Source organism: Sminthopsis crassicaudata, chromosome 1, assembly GCF_048593235.1.
Source record: "Sminthopsis crassicaudata isolate SCR6 chromosome 1, ASM4859323v1, whole genome shotgun sequence".
NCBI lineage: Eukaryota > Metazoa > Chordata > Mammalia > Dasyuromorphia > Dasyuridae > Sminthopsis > Sminthopsis crassicaudata.
Genome location: NC_133617.1, coordinates 260,662,058 through 260,677,342, shown reverse-complemented (window position 1 = coordinate 260,677,342; position 15,285 = coordinate 260,662,058). Strand labels below are relative to the sequence as shown.

At 33.3% G+C, this 15,285-nt stretch overlaps 1 protein-coding gene across 3 annotated transcripts in view; it reads right to left on the bottom strand.

The window, feature by feature from the left end:
* The window catches only part of LOC141549101 (lipoxygenase homology domain-containing protein 1-like), a 598,160-nt gene that overhangs the window by 85,117 nt on the left and 497,758 nt on the right, over window positions 1-15,285 (bottom strand). For all 3 annotated transcript variants that reach the window (XM_074278423.1, XM_074278432.1, XM_074278441.1), the window contains exon 39: window positions 5,729-5,807. In XM_074278423.1, the coding sequence (XP_074134524.1) occupies window positions 5,729-5,807 (79 nt within the window). The remainder of the gene's footprint in view (window positions 1-5,728; window positions 5,808-15,285) is intronic.

The following is a 15,285-nucleotide window of genomic DNA, read 5'->3' as shown; positions in this document are numbered from 1 at the left end:
ATTTGAATGGAATTTCTCTTTGTATCTCTTGCTGTTGGATTGTGTTGGTAATGTATAAAAATCCTGAGGATTTATGTGGATTTATTTTGTATCCTGCGACTTTGCTAAAATTCTGAATTATTTCTAATAGCTTTTTAGCAGAGTCTTTGGGGTTCTCTAAGTATACCATCATGTCATCTGCGAAAAGTGACAATTTGATTTCTTCATTTCCTACTCTAATTCCTTGGATCTCTTTCTCGGCTCTTATTGCCAAGGCTAGAGTTTCTAGTACTATATTGAATAGTAATGGTGATAGTGGGCAACCTTGTTTCACTCCTGATCTTATAGGGAAAGGTTCTAGTTTATCACCATTACATATGATGTTTACTGAAGGTTTTAAATATATGCTCCTTATTATTTTAAGGAATAGTCCATTTATTCCTATACTCTCAAGCGTTTTTAGTAGGAATGGATGTTGGATTTTATCAAATGCCTTTTCTGCATCTATTGAGATGATCATATGGTTTTTATTAATTTGATTATTAATATGGTCAATTATACTAATAGTTTTCCTAATATTAAACCAGCCCTGCATTCCTGGTATAAATCCCACTTGGTCATAGTGTATTATCCTGGGGATGATTTTCTGAAGTCTATTTGCTAATATCTTATTTAAGATTTTAGCATCAATATTCATTAAGGAAATTGGTCTATAGTTTTTCTTTCTCAGTTTTCGATCTACCTGGTTTAGGTATCAGTACCATGTCTGTGTCATAGAAGGAATTTGGTAGGACTCCTTCAATCCCTATTTTTTCAAATAGTTTACATAGCATTGGAGTTAGTTGTTCTTTAAATGTTTGGTAGAATTCACCTGTAAATCCATCTGGTCCTGGGGACTTTTTCTTAGGAAGTTGGTTAATAGTTTGGTCTATTTCTTTTTCTGAGATGGGAATATTTAGACTACTTACTTCTTCCTCTGTTAATCTGGGCAAGCTATATTTTTGAAGGTATTCTTCCATTTCATTTAAGTTATCGAATTTATCGGCATAAAGTTGAGCAAAGTAGCTCCTAACTATTGTTCTAATTTCCTCTTCATTAGTGGTGAGTTCACCCTTTTCATTTTCAAGACTATCAATTTGCTTTTTCTCTTTCCTTTTTTTAATCAGGTTTACTAAGGGTTTGTCTATTTTGTTGGTTTTTTCATAAAACCAACTCTTAGTTTTATTAATTAATTCAATAGTTTTTTTACTTTCAATTTTATTAATCTCACCTTTTATTTTTTGAATTTCAAGTTTTGTGTTTGTCTGGGGGTTTTTAATTTGTTCCTTTTCTAGCAATTTTAGTTGTAAACCCAATTCGTTGGCCCTCTCTTTCTCTATTTTATGCAGGTAGGCCTGTAGAGATATAAAACTTCCCTAATTACTGCTTTGGCTGTATCCCACACATTTTGGTATGATGTCTCATTATTGTCATTTTCTTGGGTGAAGTTATTAATTATGTCTATGATTTGCTGTTTTACCCAATCATTCTTTAGTATAAGATTATTTAGTTTCCAATTATTTTTTGGTCTATTTTCCCCTGGCTTTTTATTAAATGTTATTTTGATTGCATTATGGTCTGAAAAGGATGCATTTACTATTTCTGCCTTACTGCATTTGATTTTGAGGTTTTTATGCCCTAGTATATGATCAATTTTTGTATAGGTTCCATGAACTGCTGAGAAGAAAGTATATTCCTTTCTGTCTCCATTTAGCTTTCGCCAAAGATCTATCATATCAAACTTTTCTAGTATTCTATTTACCTCTTTGACTTCTTTCTTATTTATTTTGTGGTTTGATTTATCTAATTCTGAGAGTGCAAGGTTGAGATCTCCCGCTATTATAGTTTTGCTATCTATTTCCTCTTGCAGCTCTCTTAATTTCTCTTTTAAGAATTTAGATGCTGCACCACTTGGTGCATACATGTTTAATATTGATACTGCTTCACTATTGATGCTTCCCTTAGCAGGATATAATGCCCTTCCTTATCTCTTTTAATTAGGTCAATTTTTGTTTTTGCTTGATCTGAGATGAGGATGGCTACTCCTGCTTTTTTGGTTTTGCCTGAAGCATAATAGATTCTGCTCCACCCTTTTACTTTTAGTTTGAATGTCTCATCCTGTTTCAGGTGTGTTTCCTGTAAACAACATATAGTAGGAAGGAAATTTTTAAAAAACACATTTTGACAGCAATAGGGGAAAAACTAAGGCACACACCTCTAAGTCATGGGCCACTGTGCTAGTTTTGCTTTTATGTATTCTGCAGGAAGCTCAGGATATATGAGATAGCAAAAGATAATAGGAGTTGAAATATAAGTCAAAAACAAATGAGATGTATTTCAGCTACTCTCTCTTCAGCTCTCTGAAGACATTGCAAAGTGCATAGTAAATTACTGAGTGAAAACTGAGCATACAATTAGGTACTTTAAAGGAGGGGAGAGGTAAATGATCATAATATGAATTTTGGCGTAATGTAGTAATTTAGTAATCCTTGTAGAAAATGTATTGTAACTATATATAGTATATATAATACATACATACATATATATGTGTGTGTGAGTGTGTGTGTGTGTGTGTGTGTGTGTGTGTGTGTGTGTGTGTGTGTGTGTGTGTGTGTAGAGAGAGAGAGAGAGAAACTGCTTTTTCTATGGGCCACTAAAGAGGGGTAACCAGCTTTTGTTGGTAAGAACCTGGTTGATTGAAGTAGTATATACTCTGAAATGTTGACAATTCTTCAAATAGGTGGAGTTGAACTATTTTTTAACAAATTATAGGATATATTAGGGAGATAACATGTCAATGCAAATGAAGCTAGTACAGGGAGAGTCAGCCTTTAGGTCAAGAACATCAAAGTTCAAGGTCTGTCTCCTCTGATGATGTAACTAGAGTCAAGTCACCTAAACTCAGTGTCACAGACAAACTGAATATCTATGATGGAGAAAGTTTCTATGTTAGGAATTTTCCATATTAGTAAAATACAGGATAATAAGTCAAAACTGTTTTTCCCCATACATATCATTTTCCTTTCCTTTATGTTATCCCAGTTAAAAAACAAAACAAAACAAAAAAACAGAAAACACAATAATTTATATACATTGATAATATACATTGATACATGTTGATAAATGCATATACACATGTATACCACATACATATTCATCCTAAAGAGAAAAATGTGTTTTCTTTCTTATCTTTGCCTGACATTTTTCAAAATGGAAAAAATTATAAAAATGTCAAGATTCCTGATTTTACTGATTACTAAGCCTTATCTTAAACCTGTCAGTGTGTAATATAAGTTGTATAAGAACTCATAACTAGAAATATACAATTTAAGTGAATTTATTTTACATTAATCTAAACTATATTGCTTTGTCAGAATGTTAATTTAGAATATACACATTATATTTCTAGCTTTGTCATTCATTACCCTTGTGACTTTGGAGACTATATGTATGTGTATATGTATGTAAATAAATACATATTCTCATATGCATGCACATATATATATAAATATACACACATATATACAAATACATTATATACATGAGCAATATATATTGCAAATACATATATTTGTTTAGATGTATTTATTTATACCTGCATATATGCATATATGAGTACATCCTTTATTAAATATCAATTTCACCTGTCATCTCTATCTGTCATGTATACATATACATATAGATTATGTATATATGCATATTATGTTATATATATGCTTATATATTTATATTACATATATGCTATATGTTTATGCTATATATATATAAAAATGTATGTTTACATATATTTATATTATATATATGCTGTATGTTTATGATATACATACATATATAAATAAATATATAGTTTATATCTAGATATATAGATATAGATATAGATATAGATATAGATATAGATATAGATATAGATATAGATATAGATATAGATATAGATATATGTGTGTATATTTGTATTTATGTATAAATACTGGCCAATAAGTTCAGCTTTTGTAATTATATGCATTCACTCATTACATATTTATGTATCAAAACAGAAGGCAAAGTTAAAAGTTATTTAAGCTGAAGTCAAATGGTTGATCTGGAAATAAAACCTGTGTATCCTAAATGCTATTCTAGAGCATTCTAGGTATAAGGGAAAAATCAATGAAAATGCTTGTTGTCTGGAGATGGAGCTTCTTGTTTGAGAAATAGCAAGGAAGGCAGTGTTGGGTAGGGAATGAAGAATGAGTAAAATATAAGAAAACTGGGAAAAGATAGTTAGGCAAAGTTTTGAATACAAAGAAAGGACTCCATATTTGTTACTGAGGATCAAAAGGAGTCATTGAAGTTTATCCCTTGTTTGAAGTGAGGTGAAATAGTCACACCTACATTTTAGGAAACCCACTTTCACAACTTAGTGGATGGATTAGAATAGGAAAAGATATATGGATAGCAGCTATTGCAATATTATAGGTATAAGATGATGAGGGTCTGCCTTAAGCTAAGGACAATATCAGAGAGAAAAGGCTTTAGATAAGAGATGTTGTGACAAAGGTAAAATCAATAGGTCTTGGCAACATATTTGATATGGGAAGATGAGAAAGAGTAAATTCGTTAGAATGTTTTTGATTCTAGGTATCCATTCTCTCATTTTTGCTGTTCAGTTATTTTCAGTCACGTACAACTCTTTGTGTTCCACATTTAGTATTTTCTTGGCAAAGATACTGAAGTAATTTGCCATTTTTTTCCCTTCAGCTCATTTATCAGATGAGGAAACTGAGGCAAACAGGTTTAAGTGACTTGTCCAGCATCACACAGTAGAAAGTGTCTGAGGACAGATTTGAACTCAGGAAAATTACTCTTCCTGACTTCCTGACAGGGCTGGCATTCTGAACATTGTGCCATCAGTTGTCCCCATTTGCTCATAACTATGAATGTAAAACACTAGCAGGTTTATGTGGTAGCGTCTGAAAAAGGTAATCAGAAACTTCAAGTAACTCAATCTCTTTTACACTATTTTTTTCTGTTGTTAACAGTGAATGACACAATAGATAGATAGACAGATGGATAAATGAATGAATAAAAATAAATAGATAAATGAATGATAAATAAATAAATAAGCATATTCCATGTTGGCAATTCTTCTAACTGTTAAAATAAGGTGACTAAGGAGCCCTGAAGTCAGGAGTGCAGAATCCAAATCCAGTTCTGTGTATATGCTATGCAGAGTCATGAACCTATGAGACCCGTATAAATCTTCAATTCTTTGAAGCATATTCTTGCTTTGAGAAACATGAGATATCTTTTATAGGAGTCACAAACAAGCTTTAGGAAAGCCTACTGGCATATTTCATCAAACAAAATCATCTTATGCGGCTACTATAATACAATTTGATACTGTGTTGCTTTGTCAAAAGATTGAAGAAGGGAATGAAACAGGCCAGATTTCATAATAGGAGTTATGAAACTTTCTGATTAATATAGAATGAATGAGCTTGCCTTAATATCCTAATATTTTTATTTAATTGCATTAATGACATACAGATTTGATGTAAGCTTTGTAAAAATTTCTTGCATGTTCTTACATAGTATGAACAATACTAAATTTATCTATCAAAACATTATTTTGAATTAAAGTTACAACCCCTTATTAAATTCCTAATATATTTAATATATTACAAGCTGTACAGTCAATGTGCAGGTAATTATTTTATATTGGAAGTCACTGTACCTTTTTTCAGACTTTGAAATCCAAGAATAATCTGATGTAGTTTACCAAGGTGCACTGCTTTAACTGTGAAAAACTCCACCTGCAATAGAAAAAAGAATTAAACTGGGGAGTAATGAACCCATGGGAAAAAGAGGTTAGTCATTCCCTCTCTTAAGTTATATTCTATCCAATCCATTCTATAAATTTGGGTCAATTTAGAGCTGGTGAGAATCTCAAAAGGGAAGAAGAGATCACTAAAGATTTAGGGAAATTCAGAGATATTAGCAACCTTCCCAGTTAGTTTCTAGACGATTCTAGTCTAGAACTTCAATATCCTATTTCCTCATTCTCATGCTCCTTTGATTATTCCCCATCATCTGACACAGATATCAACTTATAGCTAATGACAATCTTGCCCAAAATTCCTGCTGCCTATTTAAAGTTCCATTAAAGATATCATCACTTTTTATTTATCACATAGGGCACGCAGATATGAAGGCTAGCTGAGAATAAGTCCTATGTCTGGAAAAAATACTCTTATTGTCACAAACTCTCAATGCTCAACATTCAAAAAATAGGAATAAGGATTTGAAGTACAATTTGGATTTGATTTGGGAGAACATTAAGATGCTACAGAAGGAAATCTGAGCTTGGCTGATAGTTTTTCAGAAAGAGAAATAAATGAATTAGGAAGAACAAAACATCTTGATATTTTTGAAGATTTTCTTCTTGACAGAAACAACCAAGCTAGAGTGTGGCTGAAAATCAAATAAAGCTACTAGAGTTTGCCAAAAAAAGAAAAAAAAAAAAAGAAACAGAACAAGATAGACTAATCTTAAGGCGATAACTATTGAACCCCAACCATTTGGTAGTTAGCTGAAGATTTTTTTTATTTTTATTTTTTTATTTTTTAAGTAAACTCTTATCAAGCAGGATAAACAGCTAGTCATCTCATCAATTAGTCAACAAACTTTTATCAATCACCTACTAGACACAAAATGCCATGTTAAATACTAGGGACATAAAATAAGGATTAAAAAACAAACAAACAAAAAAAACCATAAAAACAATGCTCCCAAGAAACTCAAAATATAATGGAGGAAACATAAACAGCTGTGCAAACAAGATATATACAATATGTATTAGAGATAATCAAAAGAAGGAAGACATTGCCATTAAGAGGGATAGAGAAAAACTTCCAATAAAAGGTGGAGTATTAGTTAAAATTTAAAGGAACCCAGAGAATCCAGGTAGCACAAGTGCATGGAGTTAGGCAGTGGAATGTTTCATGTAAGAAATATCAAGGAGGCTGATGGTACTAGATTGCAGCATACACTGAGCCGGGGGAAGATACTCTAGAGAAAAGAATAGCATACAGATGAATTAGTTCATTTTTCAGGGTCAGGATGGGAAATAAGGTAGGCAGGGTTTAAGACATGGAAAAAAAACCTAAGAAATAAATTAAAGGTATAGGTGAGGATAAAGATCAGGTTTTAGGGTGCTAAGAAAGGACAATAGATTATAATCAGATCAGAAAATTTCAAAGTCTCTAAACATGGAAATAGAGCCAATAATCATCTCTGAGTATAACTGACATAAGATGGAAAAGCAGGTCATGGGCAATGAGTAAGTTGAAGAACTGGGAATTTAAGGTATTTGCAGGAATAACAATATAAAAATGTAAATTATATATACATAGATGTGTATGTGTGCATGTATACATATATTATATACTTACTCCCTCAAATGCCTTACCTTCTCAGTTAAGGGGAATGTATGTATGTATTTTGAAGTACTGTAATATGAAAATAATAGTTGAGAAAGCCTGAGTCAAGCATTTCTCATTTGACTACATAGTATATTCATACCTGTAATGTAAAACCTACTCTTGAAAAATTCATATCGATATAGCATTCTTAGAATTTGAAAGTGCTTACCTTATGACAATCATGTAGAAGGTATGCAGTGCCATTGTTATCATTTCTGTTTTAATGAGGTAGAAAGTGGAGCTGTGAGAAGTTGCATGACTAACCCATCACCACAGAACTACAAGTTTTAAGAGGCAGGATTTAAGCCAGGTTTCCTGCATTCTAACACAACATTATGCTCAATGCCACATTACTTCCCATAGCTCATCAATGGTGAACATAAGACCTAATTTCTCTCAACTTATTTTTCAAATTTATTTCCCAGCCATTTGTCCCTAACAACCTTACAAGAGAGTTTTGAGGTCAAATGGAGTTAAACATTGGGAGATGCTATGAAATCATTTAGAGAGGGATGCTTTGTAAGCATTAATTCTTAATTGAGACAAGGACAAGTCTGAGATATATGCTAGGAGGAATTATTGAAAGTTACAGATAAAATGACAAGTAAAGATATTTTAATTACTGTATCTGTGGATGCAAAGGTCACACAGCAAACAAGAGGCTGACAGTCGCAGCCTGAAATTTCAGGTTGGCATATTTTTTTCCATAAGGTTATTTTCTCAGAGAGTAATGGACAGAGTGCTACACTTGCATCCAGGAAGATCTTAAAATCCTGCCTTTGATTCTTCCTAGCAGCAGCATCACTTGATCTCTATGTATCTGTTACAATTGTATAATGCAAAATCATAAATGGACTGGGGTTTGCATATCTAAAGTCAATCAATCAACAAAGACTTATTAAGCAATGTTTAATCTTAGTTAAGGCCAAAATATGTCCCTGATTTAAAAAAGATCATATCCTAATGAGGGAGACACATGCAAGATATATATCTATATCTATATCTATCTATCTATCTATCTATCTATCTATCTATCTATCTATCTATCTATATATATACATATATATAAAAATATATATAGAGAGATATATATCTATATCTATATAGTGTATATGTTTATAATCTCAGAAGGGACACACAAGGAGCTATGGATAAGGGAAGTCTCTTGCAAAAAATGCTGTTTAGACTCTTGAAAAAGATCAGGGATAAACAAGAGGCAGAGCTAAAAAGGAAAAGCTTTTTCAGCTTGGAGGACAAGCAATAGGAGGTCTATCCCATGATGAGACACACATCCTTCAGGACCAGTAATCTCCCCAAAATGGTGAGTAGTGTATACTTTTTTATGCCAAGTCTAAAAAACATGAGCATGAAAGTTCTACAGAATGTTCATAGTCAAAACAAGAATATTTATATAAATGCTTTTGCTATTCCTTATGAAGGCAAAAACAAGTGAGCAGTCAGTGAAACACCAGTAGATATTTATTAAGAAATAAAACAAAATACATGGAATTGCGGGAACAACACAGAATATGGGCCTGTGCTTTTCCTTGAATTACAGTATTATGGTTCCTCTCATCCAATGTACATTGATTGGGTCTTAAAAGGAGGGAATAACTTTATTTATAAATCTTCCTCACTGTTCTCACTACTTGCTTATATCAATCTCCCTAATTAGAATATATGTGAAAATATGTTTTACAAATATATTTTCTTTGGAAATAGAGGGAAGAAACTATTATAGAATTCTCACTAAAACTATACTGGATTTTTACATGGAAACAAAGCTAGCAAAATGCACTTCTTTAAATTAAAATGCCTGCTCATAATTTGTTAATTATGTTAATCCCTCAAAAACTTCTTTTCTCAGTAATACACTATAATGAAATACAAATAGACTTGCAAAGACTTGGACATATCCTGGACCAAGTAACTGCTCCTGAAATCTAAAATAAATCACTTGAGAATTGATATAGGATAAAGGATGCAAATTTAACCTGTTCCTGAACTATTGTTGATTATTAAACAATATTCCAGTATAATCTGCATGTCTGAGGCTGTCAGGGACAAAGGGTTGAAAAGACTTTGGCCCCCATTCCAAAAGAAATATAGCATAAGAGAGTTTTCATTAAGGTGAAAACAAGAGTATCAAAAAAAAAAAAAAAGAAATTGACCTAAGGTAACCATTTTGTATTATCAAGAGTCCAAAACACTCTTAAGGAGAAAGAAAAACAAAAACCATCTAGAAACTGTTATTAGGGAGAGAAGCAGAAGAGAAACAATAGCAGCTGCTGTTGTTTGTCCTTCCTTCTCAAAGAGGATCATGACTTTAGGGAGGGGATAACATTGATGAGGTCTAGAATTGGGGTCCCTAAATGAAATTAGGGTTTAATTAAGGTCTAGTGGCAGGTTTGGGGTACAGGAAGTCAAATAGAGCTCCCCTGCAATCCCTTTGAATTCATTGCAAAGGTACAGAGTTAAATGAGGTCTAGTGGTGGTGAAGAGTCTCCTGTAAAGGAATTTACAGACTGGAAAACCTAGATTGATAAAAGAGGTTTATTTTGGGGTTTGGAAGTAAAGTCTAATTAGTAAAGTTGAAGGTAGAGATAAGAGGGCACTGGAACCAGGGTTCCAGTGGACAGAGATCCTTGGTTCCAGGCTTAAGGCTGCCATGTTTGGGACCTCTGCAAAGAGAGGGCTCCAGTCTGGCTCTTATAAAAGAGCTCTTTTATAATATGGGGCTTTGGCTATAGGCTGAATGGAGCTTGTGGGTGGAGTCCCAAATTGGCTCCTGTCAGCCAGGGTTAGAATTTGAATTGAATTCAATGGGTTTTGGGACTAAGCTGTCCCCACCCAAATAACAAAGATGAGACTGTTTGTGCTTGGGATGGAGTCCCCTTACTGAGGCAGAGTGGAAAGAGATTTTCTCCTTTAAGGGTTTTTCAGAGTTTTGTGGTTTCCTCTTCAACATGATGTGCAAGTGAATTGGATTTAAGTGAGGGAGGATTGTTCAAGGTCACCTGCCTCACTTTCTCTTCCAGAGCCATCTGGACCCAGTAGCCAGATATAGATCAGGATGATTGGAGATGTCCCTGGATGAAATAGAAGACCTTGGCCTTTTTAAACTAAGGTCTTCAACAACAGATCTCAGTTTGAGGCTGCACTCATTTAGTGATTAAGGTTAGGAGCAATTGAGGCAATGAATTTGCATTTTCACCATGTCAAAGAAAAAAAAAACCCTTAATAAACAAATGGATAGATAGATAGACCAATGTATGGATGTATGGATGGATAGATAGATGAATAAATAGGTAGATAGATAAATAGATATCTGAGGAGGAATTCTCCTCAGATATCTCCTTAATTCCTGTATTTATTTTGGACTTCTTTTGTTTCTTCATCATGGACCCTCACTATCCCCAACAGTTATCTTCTTTCTCCTCCCCCTTCTACTTTTCAATTTTCTTTTGTAAGCAGTTTCCCTCCAGTTAGTTTATAAACCCCTTGAGGGCAGAGCCTGTCTTTTTTCACATTTGCATTTTCAGGCTTAACACAATCCCCAATACTTATTAGAGACTTAATAGATATTTATTGATACTTAGCTGTAATGTAGACTTCAGTGAGAGAATGACTCTATATTTTTTTTTTAAATAAGAACTATATTTTCTTGCTGGATTCAACTCAGCAAATGTTTATTAATATCCCAGATACTCCTATTTACTTTGATATATTTTTTATTTTTTATTAAATTCTATTTACTTATAATTTCATATGTTTAATCTTGTTGGATCAACAAGAGACTCCTCAAGTCAGAGGAACTGAAGAGTACTTTGAATTTGATTTTAGCTTTTAAGTGACTGTATTGAGGCCAGACTGTACTAACAACTGCATAGTCTTTATTGTATTATAAAAGACTTTTACTAAAGTAAATTTACTTTATGTGGGCAAGAGACTTATACTTTGAGAAGAACATAAATAATTTGGTCCTGCATCAGGTATAATCTAAAATACATGTGTAGATGTAGAATCATTCAGCTTAGGATGTCGGCCTGTTTTAGTTCTTTGCCAAGAAATAAAGTAGAATGAAGTACTGATAAGTAAGAGAGTAATCAAAGTAAAGAGGCAACTAAATGAAAAATAGATTTCTTACTTAGGCTTAAAAGTCTTTGAAATTATAACTAAATAACAAAGATATCAAGATACCACAAGAATCTCTGTAAGTCACAGTTGAAGTTACTATTTCTTTCTCTAAACAAATTGAAAAACTTGAACAGCAATTGCAAAATTATAGGGAAAAATCAATTGGAAACATAATAGGAAAACTAGAGAAAATAATTGGAAAATTGAAGCCAGAAATAGCAAGAATAGCAAGACTAATTACTATTGGGTAGAGAAGTGAGCCAATGATTCAGTTAACATTTCTGACGCTTTCTTCTGAAACTTTTAGATTGGAGAGTAAGAGTGGATATAATCAAAGGTCAATATAGTATATTGTTCCCTAGAAGCAGTACAATGACTTTTTGTCTTAAACTGCACCCTCCTCCAAACATCCTCTATCACCTCAGTATTCCCTATTAACACAAAATTCCTAACCATAGTTATCTCATACTTTCTTGATGTTCACTCCTTATGCCTAATCATTTGTAAATTCTTGATCCCTTTCCACAAGATTTTATGCATCTATCTTCTTATCTCTATTTAAGGGCCCAATTCCTATAGTAGATAATTTCAGAAATCTCTTCACTTTATATTTCTAATCTCTGTACCAAAAAGTCAAGTCAAATCAAATCAACAAATATATATTAAGTACATACAATATGTGACATTGTGCTAAATGCTAGAGATATAAAAATAAGTAAAAATTGGTCCCTTCCCTTACTGATTCACAGACTAATGGGAGAATAACATTCAAACAACTATTACACACAATATATTTTGAAACTAAGAGTTCTAATGGAACTAAGAATAAGGTGGGCTATGAAACTTTCTTGTAGAAAACTGGGCTTTAACTGAGGCCTGAAGTGTTATGCCATAGTTTCCTTGAATTGTTCTACCTCAGTTTTCTTGAATTGTTCTGCCTCAGTTTCCCCAAATTATAATACCTCAGCTTCCCTGCATTAGTTTCCCTGAATTATAATATCTCAATTTCCCTCAGTTAGTATGCTATGCTCCCCCCCCCCCGCTTTTTCCTGACCATTAGGACTGATATAAATTAGGACTGGAAGCCCTGACCATTAGCATTCCATAGAGCCATAAATTGCAGATAGGTAATTTAGAGATAGGTAAGCATATCTCTTGTTCCAGACTTCTTGTCTCTAGCTTGACTACCTTCTTCACTCCCAACTTAACAGAATTTATGGTCCTCACCTTTAACTTGTCAGATCCGAATTTATGGTCACTGACCAGTATTCTACCCCACCCCTCCTGCCTTTGTCTCTCCTGATCACTGAAGTCCTATAAAATCCCTGGAATTCTTCACTCCTTGCTGGATTCTTTGTGATGAGAATTCAATTCAGCCCTGGGGGCAACATGGATCCTGTTTTGCCTCCAGCACAGTCTCTCCCTCTCAAATTAAATATTAAAAACTCTCTAATCTCTATCTTGCCTCAGTTTCTCAGACATTACAGAAGAAATTAAAGGAAGTCATAAAGTAGAAATTAAAGAGTGCCAGGCATGGGGGAAAGCCATGAAAAGGCATGGAGCTGAGAGATAGATATATAAGGGACAACAGCAAGGAGATCAGTGCCAGTACATCAGTCACACATAGAAAAGGTAGGGAAAGATCAGATTTTGCTTTAAAGTACAAACAGAGGATTTTACAATTAATCCTTCAGGTAAGAGGGAGCCCTTGAATAGGGTCATAATATGGTCTGATATATACTTTATGAACATCAATTTGACAGCTTAGTGGAGAATGGACTTGAACAGGCAGACATTTGAGTGAGGGAAACTAACCAAAAAGCTATTGCAATAGTCCAGGCTGAAGTCATATTTGAACTAGGTAGGATGGTGAAAATGTCATTTCCATGCATTCCCACAATCTGCCCACATTTCTAGAAAGTGCTTTCTCCACATTTCTTCCTGCCAAAATAATTAACTTCCTTTATGGTTCAGATCATTTGCTCCTTCTTCAGTGGAGATTTACCTCCAACTACCCAATGACTACTGGTTTCTCCTTTCCTCCTCATAATGAGTCTAGTGTTTATGAATTTAGTTTATGAATCTAATATTCATGAATCCAGTTAATAGCATGTCTCTCTTAAGCTTCTAGCTTTGTTTTGTTGTCTCCCTAATGAAAAGCACAGTGCCTTGAACTTCCTATTTATTGAAGTAGCTAAGTGATTTAGTGGATAGAGTAGTAAAATAGAGATTAGGAAGAACTGAGTTTGAATCTTGCCTCGAACATTTGCTAATCATTGGACAAGGCATTTATTTATTTATTTAGCTTCAGTTTCTTCTTCTGTAAAATAGATACAATAAATCAGCAACTATCTCATAGGGCTGATGCTAGGATTGAATGAGATTAAGTAATAATTACTATTTTTTTTGCTATGAAAATGTGAGCAATTGAGTGGATTTTTTGGTGAATTTAAATTGAATTGTTGGCTCAACCATCACTCTTGGCTTTTTATTTCAGGCAATGAAATAGGGACAAGCTTTGATTCTTTTGGAAATGTCCCGATCTTCTTAGATGATCTCTTAAAATGCAACAAGTAATAAATTAATAATTATATCAAACAGAACTAGAAAAAAATAGACACTTATAGACCCCAGAAATAGCTTGAAACCTGTGTGATACCTGTACTTAAACAAAAGATAATTCATTTTTATACCAAGAAGAGCAAGTATATATAACATTAGATTGTGAATTTATAAATGGAATGTTAAAGGGGCCCTAGTTTCACCATTCCTATATGTCATTCATAGGTAACTACACACTTTGGAATCTCTCAATTGCAGCATGGACACCAGGTAATCATTTAAAAGCACAAGAGAGTTTCTCTTTAATAGGAAGTTGATGGGACAACAGGCACACCCCTTCCCTCTGCATCAGCCAAGCTATTATGTTCTATTCTGTATATTCAAATCTAAGAAGATAACTTCTAAACTGAAGATGTTCAGAGTTTCTGCTTAACTTGAAATTTGTTTTGTGGTCTTCCAAATTTTTTAGATGAAAAAGATGTATTTTAGAAGCCTTTTATAAAGGGATTTACTTCAGGTATTCTCAGAGTGTTTTCAATAAGTATACATCTCTTCCCACCAACCAACGAAAGAAATTATTAGAGAAATAAGTGCTGTGTTCTTCTTTCATACAATGAAAAAACTTTTGAAAGAGTGAAAGAAGCAGAATAATTAATTCAATACCTCCTTTGTCAATAGCCCTATGCTGTCATGCATCCCAGTATAAGTAGACTAGACCTTGGTTATTACATGAATAAGCACTTTTCGAGTAAACACAAGAGATACAAGAGACTCAGAAACAAAGGTAAGTGATTTTCTTTCCTATCATTCCTCAATAGTACTTAAAGGGAAAAAATAGCAAGACATTTAAGTACCATGTCCTTCTGGATGTTCTTGTCCTCATTTGATGAAAAATGAAAGCTTTAAAGTAACACACTATTAGAATTATGCTATTTCTTATTCTAAAATCTTATTCTGATTTTCTTATTCTATTTCTATTTCTTCTTATTCTTATCTTTTTCCTCTGTTTCTACATCTAAGTAATCCCCTCTGGGGCCTCATAATTTTGTTTTTGTCTTACTATTTAATATTGGATTGTATAGCTATCTGTGTTATTGTCTAATCCTCCTAA